This window comes from Aotus nancymaae, unplaced genomic scaffold, assembly GCF_030222135.1.
Source record: "Aotus nancymaae isolate 86718 unplaced genomic scaffold, 86718_ANA_hifiasm-v0.15.2.pri h1tg000106l, whole genome shotgun sequence".
NCBI lineage: Eukaryota > Metazoa > Chordata > Mammalia > Primates > Aotidae > Aotus > Aotus nancymaae.
The window spans coordinates 936,242-946,790 of record NW_026988521.1 but is presented as its reverse complement, the minus strand read 5'-3'; the positions used below and the strand labels follow the sequence as shown (position 1 = coordinate 946,790).

The window sequence follows — 10,549 nt, the reverse complement described above, 5'->3', positions numbered from 1 at the left end:
AGATGTCCCTGCCTGGGTCACGCCACAGCTGGGTGACAGGGAGCTGGGTGGGCCAGAGGCCACGGGGCTGACTGGGCAGAAGCGGGAGGGAGGATCTGGTTCCTGAGGGACCCGCAGTCCCAGAGCCCGCCCTTGCCACGCCGGCCAGCTCCCAGCTCTGGAGAAGCCACAGGCGGCCACACGAGCACACACACACGCACACGAAGGAGGCCGCCTCCACCCTCGCCCTGAGCCTTGCCAAGGGCACGGGACAAAGGGAGAGGAAAACCTCGAGGGCACGGCCAGGCGCGTGGCTCCCGGTGGGACTCACAAGCGAGGTGGCCACAGAGGCCGGGGCTCTGGGAGGCTCGCGAGGCAGCCACGACCCAGGTCAGCTTGGAGCTGCGGCTCCCTCGCCCTCTGCCGCCCCGGGCCCCGGCAGGTCTTCGTCCAGCCCTGGCGGGTGCTGGTCCCCATTGCCGACGGCGCTGCCCGGGTCGTCCCTGTTCTGCTGCTTCTGCCGCCGGGTCTCCTTGTACCTCAAGGTGATGTCCCTGGGGGCAGGGGGCGGCGTCACCACCTGCTCCCACACCAGCCCCCATAGGTCCAGGGACACCTGGCACCTCGTCCCTGTGGAGATCCAGGACGGGCTGGGTACCCTGGGCCTGGATGGCAGCCATGGCCTGGATCCATCCGTGCAGAGCGACGGCCCGAGGGCTGGGTCAGGAAAGGCCCAAGCGGGCGCCCCCCGCTGGACACTCCCACAGAGGCAGCCAGAGGGCCGGGACACGGACGGCGAGACCACCACCACCCAGCTCCCGCAGCCCCTGCGCCGGGAGACCCGGAGAGCCACCTTCCTTGGGGACCGCCCGCCTCGCTCACCGCAGGAAGAAGCGCCAGACGGTCCAGGTGAGCACCAGGACGGAGCCGAGGGTCCAGCACTGGGAGATGTAGAAGGGCAGGGACAGGGTGAGCGTGTGCGGGTCATACTTGACCACGATGAGCAGCTCCGTGGCCGTTATGGCTGCCACCAGCCAGGCCTGCTGGCCCAGCTTCTTGTGGGGCTTCCTGCAGGGGCGGCAGCGGGCTCAGCACCCCTAGCCCCACAGTCCTGCAGGCGGCCTCGCCTAGGCCCCGGCCTCCTGAGCTCTGCTCCCCCGCCCCCCGCCCACGGAGGCGTCTCCACCCGGCTCTCGGCAGCCCTCACGGGTCATCCATGAAGTCGTAGATCTCACGCATGGCCACGCCACCCACGTTCACGAAGAACACGAGCCGGAGGAGGACCAGGTAGTGCTCCGGGGGCATCCAGAGCACGAACTTCAGGTAGAACGTGTTCAGCTCCGCCAGCAGGAACTAGCGGGAGGAGGGGTGAGCACCAGCTCCGCTCGGGACCCCCGCCCCCCGCGCCGTTGCGAGGCAGCCCGGCCTTACCACCAGGATGATGCCACACACGGCCAGCCAGCGACGCAGGCTGGAGGCCGGCTTCCACTCGAAGCGAACCCAGCTGTAGGGCGTGAACTGGAAGGCGATCCTCTTCATCTTATCCCTGGGAAGCACAGAGCCGGAAGGCTGAGGACGGCAGCCCGCCAGACCCCGCCCCACACCGTCGCCAGCTCTGCCCCTGGTCACCCGGCTGCTGCCTGGCTGCTCGCTGAGGTCTGGCCACCCAGGCACCAGCTCTGCCTCCCCACGGCCCTCTGCATTCAGAGTCTCTTCCAGCCTGAGCAGTGGCTGCAGCCCCTCAGAGGGTGTCATGGTGCTGTCATCTGGCCACGTGTGCAGAGGTGTCCAGGAAGGGCAGGGGCGCCCACAGGCAGGAGGGGGACCACTGAACCCGGCCCTCCAGGCCTTTTCTGAGACTTTTGTTTCTTTTTTAAATTCCAAAGTGAAAATGGCAAAGTACCTGCAACTATTTCATAACCAAGGGAGGGAGAAATACAGAGGACAATCCCAGAGCCAAGCTGGGCTGCTGGGGACCGAGGAGGGGGCTGAGTGGGTGATGCCGCGGCCACCGTGAGGGACGCCTGGCCTTGAGTGACAGCGGGCCAGAGGGGAGGTTCCAGGAGGCAAAGCCCCACAGTCAGCCCTCCTGAGCCGCACGCTGGACGGGCCTGGTGCTCAGGGTCCACGGGGACACGGATGCTAAGGCCACCCCAGGTAACACCCACCCGGCCCTGCCCTTGCAACCCCACAACGCACTTGTAGGTTGGAATGTTCCAGAGGCCCTGCCACTTGTAGGTCTTCAGGGACAGCCACTCGAGGGTCTTCATGCCACAGTAGATGCCCAGCCCGTTGCAGACGAGCACGTCCATGATCCACTGCGGGCAGGAGGAAGCAGATGTGGGGGAATGCCCACCGAGGACCGCGCAGGGCACAGGGGGACCTGGAATGCCCCCAGGCCTGCACCTGCTGCCCCCGGGGGCCGCGCTGGGCACCTACGTGATCCCACCAGCACTCGCTGAAGTTGGGCAGCTGGTGCTCAAGGCTGTACTCCAGGAACTCAAACATGACGCTCACGATGATGCACATCCACCAGTCCCGGATCATCAGCGTCTGCGGGCACCGTGCGTCGGGCACCGCCTCAGCCAGCGTGCAGGCCCGGCCACGGTGCACGCAGCCCCCACCCCTGCTGGCAGCGTCCTCAGAGTCCACAGCACCGGCAGGGCCCCCAGTGAGGTCTTGGGGTGAGTGTGGGGTGAGCGGCTGCCCCTCCAGCAGCCTTGATGCTATGACTGTCAGCAAACAAAGCAGCCCCATGCCCCGGCCTGACGCCAAGCTCTGCAGGGGAAACGTGTCCCTCTGCTACGCCAGCCGAGGCTGTGTGCAGGGGCTGCCAGGTCAAGTGGGCACTGCTCTTGACCCCAAAGGTAGCACAGGCCCCCTCAGAAGTGGAATAGGCAGTGCCCAAGCCCAGGCGGGGGTGGGAATTCCTGCCCTGCTGCCTCTCTCCACCGTCCTGCCCCGGGAACAAGGCGGGATCCCGCCAGGTTCGGGGCTCAGCTCCAGGTCTCTGGGACGCCCGGGAGGTCCGTGGCTTCGTGAACCTCCGGGCGGGTGCAGCGCATCCCACCACACTCAGAGCACCCCAAGGACAACCCCATGAGCAGAAACAGCCCAGGGCACGGGGCGGCCTGGGACAGGAGGTGACGTACCTTCAGGTACCAGCCAAGAAAGTGTGCGGGAACAAAGCCATCCAGCTTGTCCTGTGGGCGACAGGGTGTGACCCTGACCCTGGGGCACAGCCGCCTCAGCCCCACCCTGGCAGGTCAGCCCACACCTGAGCGGCACCAGCCAGACCCCGAGCACCAGGCCGGGGACTCAGAGGTGCTGTGGAGACCACGCCCTGGCAGCCCAGAGAGGAGGTGCCCCCCCCACAGTGCGACCCACAGGGATGGCGCCTGAGCACGGCTGGGGCCAGCAGCAGACCCCACGTATGGGCCGAGGGGCGCGCCTGGCGAGGGACCCGCCTCAGCGTTCCCGGCGCCTCACCCAGACGTTGTGGAAGGGGTCAGTCTCGTTGTCGGGGTCGTAGATGAGGCAGTTTCCGCCGTAGTCTCTCTCCGGCAGCGGGACTCCCAGCTTGGGGTCGACATACTTCAGAAACTGCCGGCCGTCCTGGACGGTCTGCGAGGCAGTGCCCACAAGAGTGGGGCTAGTTAATGGTGGCCACGTGAAACAGACGGTGGTGGCACACTGCATCTCCACCAGCCTGGGAGGAGGGCAGCGCCCCGTCTGAGCAGCCCTCCCGCCCAGGGAAGTCCGGGTGAGGCAGCATGTGTGGCAGGAACCCCCAGGCATGTCACCCCGTTTCCACACCTGTGCTGCTGCGGGGAGCGGGGAGCTTCAGGAGACGGGGGACGAGGACTGCTGGTCAGACGGGAGCGGCTGGGCCCCTGAGTTCCCGCTGCGAGACCCCCCCTACCCCCGCAGCGTGCACTCGGGCCAACGCCCTCACAGAAACCCCCTCTGGGACAGTGCCCTTTCCTCACCCCGACGCAGGCAACGCCCGATGTGACCCTGGGCCTTGCAGCGAGGTAGGCGTTTGGGCCTGACCTCGAGGGAGGTTTACATCATTTACAGACGTCCCCTCACAGTGAGCACATGCGCCTGTGACCAGCTGTGTCTACAGACGCCTCTGCACCACAGTGAGCACACGCGCCTGTGACTGGCCGTGTCTACGGACGCCCCCTCACAGTGAGCACACGCGCCCGTGACCGGCCGTGTCTACGGACGCCCCCTCACAGTGAGCACACATGCCCCTGACCGGCCATGTCTACAGACGCCTCCGCACCACAGTGAGCACACGCGCCCGTGACCGGCCGTGTCTACAGACGCCCCCTCACAGTGAGCACACGCGCCCCTGACTGGCCGTGTCTACGGACGCCTCCTCACAGTGAGCACACGCGCCCCTGACTGGCCGTGTCTACAGACGCCCCCTCACAGTGAGCACACGCGCCCCTGACCGGCCATGAACTCAGTGATGCTGTGTGAAAGCAATACAGGAACCCAGTGGGAACTCCCAATGGCAACACGATTTGGGCATCAAGATAAACAGAGTCACAGTGAAATAAAATACCCAAGTGTAAGATAAGTATCTGTACGCCCACACTGATACAGATAAACGATGGAATAACACAGCCAGTGCACAGGTGCTGTGTGCCTACTGTGCGTGCAGTGTCCACACTGATAGAAACAAATGATGGAATAATGAACAGTAGAGAAGCAGGGTATCTTCATGCACAGGAATTCAGGTAACGTGCAGATGCCACACCCCAAGGAGGGCAATGAAACTCCCCTCCTTCCCTCCAGGGGCTGCACACAGTGACCTCCTTGTGGGGCGTACACTATGGAATGGGGAAGAGAGTGACTTTACGGGGGGAACTGGCAGACACATCTCACCAGGTGGTCCACGTCCACGCCACCAGCATGCATCAGGGTTCTAGTGTGTGCCTTCGCCCCAGTCAAATCACGAGGAAACATCAGACCAGAAGGAGACACTCCAGGAAAATTGAAGGACAACATCTCTTACAAATATGGATGCAACGATCTTAGAAAAGAAGTCCAGCAGTGTGTAAAAAGGCACACCCTGGGATCAAGCAGGATCTGTCACAGAAATGCAAGGTTGGCTCAGGATAAGCAAATGAAGGCCCGTCTGGCCAGGCACAGTGGCTCATGTCTATGCTCCCAGCACTCTGGGAGGCCAAGGAGGATGGACGGCTTGAGCACAGGAGTTTTAGATCAACCTGGCAAAGCATGGCAGCATGGCAAAAGCCCATCTCTACAAAAAATTTAAAAATTAGGTGCAGTGGCTCACTTGAGGCCAAGAGTTCTGAGACTAGCCTGGCCAACATGGTGAAGCCCCGTCTCTACTAAAAATACAAATTAGTCAGGGGTGGTGGCACATGCCTGTAAACCCAACTACTTGGGAGACTGAGGCACGAGAATTGCTTGAACCCGGGAGGCAGGGGTTGCAATGAACCAAGATTATGCCAGAGCCTGGGCAACAAAGCAACACCATGTCTCAAAAAGAAAAAAAACAAAAACAAAAAAACGTGGTGGCACATGGCTATAGTCCCAGATACCTCGGAGGCCGAGGCAGGAGAGTCACCTGAGCCTGGGAAGTTAGAGCCCTATGGTCTGCAGACACTTGGACCGCACCACTGTACTCTAGCCCGGGCGGCAGAGCAAGGCCCCGTCCCGAAACACCACCGCCAGCAGCAGCAGCAGCACCGGCACCGCCGCCCACCCTTGCGTGTGGAGAGTGGAGCCGCGGTTCCCGCCGGGGCAGCCACGCGAGGAAACGAGAGGCGCCTGGACTGGAAGGGAAGACGGCATAATGTCGAATACAGAAAACCCTTTAATTTTTTTTGAGACGCTTTCGCTGTTGTCACCCGGGCCAGACCGCAGCGGTGCGACGTCGGCTCACCGCAACCTCCGCCTCTTGGGTTCCAGCGATTCTCCTGCCTCAGCCTCCTGGTTTTGATACCGTTCCACGGTTGCGGGACACATTCCCACTGGAGGAAGCAGGGTGGCGGGTACACGTATTCCCTGTACACATATTTTTGCAGCTTCTTGTGAGTCTATGAATATTTAAAAACAAACTCAAAATGGATGAGTGATCTAAATGTAAAATATAAAACTAGGAAAGTTTTAGAACAAAACATAGGAGACAATCTTAACAACCTGATGTCAGACAAAAAGTCTTCAATCCGCACACACAAAAATGAACGACGCTGCTGCTATCTGTGCAAACGTCAGCCCCAGAGGAAGTGTGTGCAAGTCACGCAGACGGCACAGGCCCTTCCAGCAGGCGCCCTGAAGCACCGTCAGGACACCGCTCTACGCAGACACAACCCACTTTTCCAAAGAGCAGAAACTAACAGGGCTCCGAGGAGGATATCCACACGCCTCCTCCTGAGAAGGCGGCCCACATCACTAGCCATCACAGAAACGCAAGTGAAAGCCACAGTGAGGTCCTGGTGCCCCCCTGCTAGAGTGATCACCACAGAGATGCTGACGACTCCCAGTGCTGACAAAGCTGCCAGGCACCAGGACACCCACAGCGGACAGTGGACGTACAGCCGCCCCACACAGCCACCCCCTGGCCCAGGGACGCCACACAGCACCTCACAGCCACCACCTGGCCCAGGAATCCCACACAGCCACCCCGCACAACACTGCACAGCCACCCTGCACAGCCACCCCGCACAGCCACCGCACAGCCGCCACCTGGTCCAGGGACCCTGCGCAGCCACACAGCACTGCACAGCTGCCACCTGGCCCAGCAATCCCACGGCTGAGGTCCACCCGGGAAACGGAGACCGTGTCCACACAGACGCCTGTGCAGGGATGCTTGTGGGTAACACCCGCCATGGGCACCGAGGAAGGAGAACTGTGCAGACCCCAGGCACAAGCAGTGCCTGAAGAATATCTTAGTTTATAGTGTTACTGCTCAGCTGTTTCCTTTATGTAATCCTTCACATATAATCATATATTAGTTTATAGAATTAGCGCCTGAAGTGTAACTGCTTACCTATATCTAGCATACTTACTTCTGTATAAACATATAGGTATCGTAGTCGGAGCTGTCCCGACACATTCAGTGCTGATTTATACAATCCTTCCATATAACCATATGGTAGTTTGTAGCAGGAGGAATGCCTAGAGCAGTCACAGAACAGAAGCCGTACACGGGAAAACAGCCAGACCAGGACAAGAACCAAAGACCCAGGCGGTGGCGTCCCTGCCTGAAAGGGCACACGCTGTATGGCAGGCTTGGAGCAGGAGCCTCCCCTCCCGATAAAGGAGTTGTAGCACCTTGCATCCAGTTCCTGTGGAAAGTCGGCCTCAGGCCTGAGATCCTGGAAGTAACCGAGGGAGAAGAACCCTCTGGTGTGACCAGTCACGGCGGCTGTACACCCTGGCAGTCTTTTCTCGCTTCTGTGCTGGCTCAAATCATCCTCCCATAACTATCTTAAGAGAAGAGCACGCGTCTGTCAGCTCCCACTGCACTGGCTGACAGTATCCTTCTGTTAGAAATCCTTTGAAGTCTGCAGCCCCCAGAGAAGTGTTGCACATGACACCTGCTGCACACAGCCCACCTCCTTGCCTCGGTGACCTAATGGGGGTGGACCCCTTTTCTGTACACGACCCTCTACTACTGCTCACGGCACGGACCCCTGCTGCACACGGCCCACCTCTCTGCCCAGGTGACATAATGGGGTGGCCCCCTTGCTTGTGACTCATGTGATTATGTATGCCCTGTCACTAAGCCTCTAGATGATGACCTCACTCATGACCCTGCCCCCTGCTTGGACCTAATAAATACAGACGCTCTGGGGCATTTGGGGGCCGCCACTGATCTCTGCTCACAGGTGGCATGGCCCCCCAAGTCCAGCTGCTCTTCACCAGTTCTTCAATGTCCTGTCTCTACTTCTTGGATCCTGCACCTCAGCACAGCATAAGGGACACCCCACGACCCTGTGGGGCCTTCACAGCCCTACGACGCTGAGAGCGGCTCTGCCCGAGACAGCCTCCCCTGGGCACACGGACACCTCCACGCACATGTGGGATGCCACTCAGCAGCGAGGGAGCAGGCACCGTGAGACACTCAACCTGGATGAACCTCAGAGGCACCGTGCAGGGTGGCGAGAGGCTGCCCACCACGTGACTCCACGCGTAGGACGTTTCTGAAGAGACAGAGGACATCCCTCACCGGCCGCTGGGGTCAGTGGAATTGTCCTGTGTCCTGTGTTTCTATACATCTGTGCAAGTGTTAACATTCAGAGTGTACATCTACGCCGGAAAAGGCAATCCTGCCACGATGACGAATCATCTGGCCACGCACTGACAGACCGGGAATAGCAAAGTCTCACACTGTGAGACCGGGAATAGCAAAGTCCTTTGTGAACTGAAGACAGACACCAAAAAGGGTGTTTAAACTGAGGTAAGTGGAACAGAGCATCGACATAGCAAGCATTGGCGGCAGACGCACAGCCTGACCCGGGATTACGAAGGAGCCGCCTCTCCCGCCTGCCCTGCCCGTCTTGCGGAACGTGGCCAGAGGGGAAGAGGCACACGCAGCCACAGCTGGTCAACCACACAACACAGGAACAAAAACCCAGTCCCTCTTGGCGCTGGGGTCCCCTGGGAGGCCCAGATGTGCCCCGGTCACGCACACACTGGCCTGCATGGGGGGCCTGACTGGCTGCTCCTTTCATGCCCGGTGCCCACCCGCCCTCGAACACGACAGCTGCAGGCAAAGCCACCCGGCAGCCGCACCGCTGGCCCTGCCCTCGTCTGCACCCACATGGGTGAGGCCCTGCTGAGCGGATGCAGTCAGCACCCACGCAGCTTGGCCTGCTTTCTGGGGGTCTAGCTCTGCTTCCTCCCACCACTCGAGGGCGGCGTGTGCCAGGCCTCCTGTCACCCTGCCTGGGGTCCCGGCTCTCACCTAGGTTCCCAGGTATCCAACTAAGAAAATCGGCTTACCTGGAAGAGGATAAAGATGAGAAACAGCTCGTAGACCACACTCACGCAGAGCCAAAACCTCCAGTAAGCTACAAAGACAGACAGAGCGTTAGTGCGTCCGGCCCGGGACTCCCTGCCCTGCTTCGCCCCGGGCTGGCTCCTGGCTCCTGGACACCCCGTGTCTCTTCTGGGCCCTCACAGGTCCCTGGGAGAGACTTGCTAAAGCAAGCTGTAACTCAGAATTAAGCACAATTTCTCTCTCAGACGTGGAAGTTTTTTCTTCATTTTTTTCCATTCAAGTCCTTAAATCTTTCACCCATAAACTGTGGCACAGAAGCACTCGGCAGACATCCCCGTGCTATGTTTACTATGACACTTCTAACCTAGCACCACTAAGTATGTGGTAGGTTTTTGGTAGATACTTTTTTTTTTTTTGAGATAGAGTCTCTGTCACCCAGGCTGGAGTGCAGTGGCATAATCTTGGCTCATTGCAACCTTCACCTCCTGGGTTCAAGCGATTCTCCTGCCTCAGCCTCCCGAGTAGCTGTGATCACAGGCGTGCACCAGCACACCTGGCTAATGTTTGTATGTTTAGTAGAGATGGGGTTCCTGCATGTTGGCCAGGCTGGTCTGGAACTCCTGACCTCAAGTGACCCACCCACCTCGGCCTCCCAAAGTGCTGGAATTACAGGTGTGAGCCACCGTGCCCGGCCACTTTCATTTTATTTTATTTTAGTTTTTGAGACAGGGTCCTGGCTCTGTTGCCCAGGCTGGAGTGCAATCTTGATGCACTACAACCTCTGCTTCCTGGGCTCAAGCAATCCTCCTACCTCAGCCTCCTGAGTAGCTGGGACCACAGGTACATGACACCACACCCAGCTAATTTATTTTTATTTTTTTTAAGATGGAGTCTCACTCTGTTGCACAGGCTGGAGTGCAGTGGCACGATCTCGGCTCACTGTAACCTCCACCTCCTGGGTTCAGGTGATTCCTCTGCCTCAGCCTCCCGAGTAGCTGGGACTACAGGTGCGCGTCACCACACCCAGCTAATTTTTTTTTTTGTATTTTTAGTAGAGACCGGGTTTCATCATCTTGGCCAGGCTGGTCTCGAACCCCTGACCTCGTGATCCACCCGCCTCGGACTCCCAAAGTGCTGGGATTACAGGCGTGAGTTACCATGTCTGGCCTTTTTATTTTTACTTTTTTGTAGAGATGGGGTTTCGTCATCTTGCTCAGGCTGGGATACTTTTTATCATGTTAAAAAAATCTTTCTCGGCCGGGTATGGTGGCTCACGCCTGTAATCCAAGCACTTTGGAGTTCAAGACTAGCCTGACCAACATGGTGAAACCTCTGTCTTTGGAAAAAAAAAAAAAAAAAAAACAGAAAAAAAACTTTCTCCTGAGATGTTTAATCGGAAAAAAAAAAAAAAATCTTTCAATCTGAGTCATGGCACCAAAAAAAAAAAGAAAAAAAATTTGTTTAATTCCAGTATGTTAAGTTTTTGTCATGGATGAATATGAATTTTTGCTTTTTTGCATTTAAGGGGATCATTTTTTCATGTTAATGTGATGAATTACATTAATAGACTTGTAGTGTTAA

At 58.7% G+C, this 10,549-nt stretch overlaps 1 protein-coding gene across 3 annotated transcripts in view; it reads right to left on the bottom strand.

The window, feature by feature from the left end:
• The window catches only part of PTDSS2 (phosphatidylserine synthase 2), an 84,011-nt gene that overhangs the window by 4,181 nt on the left and 69,281 nt on the right, over positions 1 to 10,549 (bottom strand). For 2 of the 3 annotated variants that reach the window (XM_021676993.2, XM_064370272.1), the window contains 9 exons: positions 8,971 to 9,038; positions 3,469 to 3,603; positions 3,132 to 3,182; positions 2,419 to 2,532; positions 2,179 to 2,297; positions 1,411 to 1,525; positions 1,187 to 1,332; positions 862 to 1,047; positions 311 to 533 (listed from right to left, as the gene is read on the bottom strand). In XM_021676993.2, the coding sequence (XP_021532668.2) occupies positions 371 to 533; positions 862 to 1,047; positions 1,187 to 1,332; positions 1,411 to 1,525; positions 2,179 to 2,297; positions 2,419 to 2,532; positions 3,132 to 3,182; positions 3,469 to 3,603; positions 8,971 to 9,038 (1,097 nt within the window). In that variant the 3' untranslated portion in view covers positions 311 to 370. Of the gene's footprint in view, positions 1 to 310; positions 534 to 861; positions 1,048 to 1,186; positions 1,333 to 1,410; positions 1,526 to 2,178; positions 2,298 to 2,418; positions 2,533 to 3,131; positions 3,183 to 3,468; positions 3,604 to 8,970; positions 9,039 to 10,549 lie in introns of those variants that run through there. The other variant, XM_064370273.1, reaches the window with a different exon arrangement.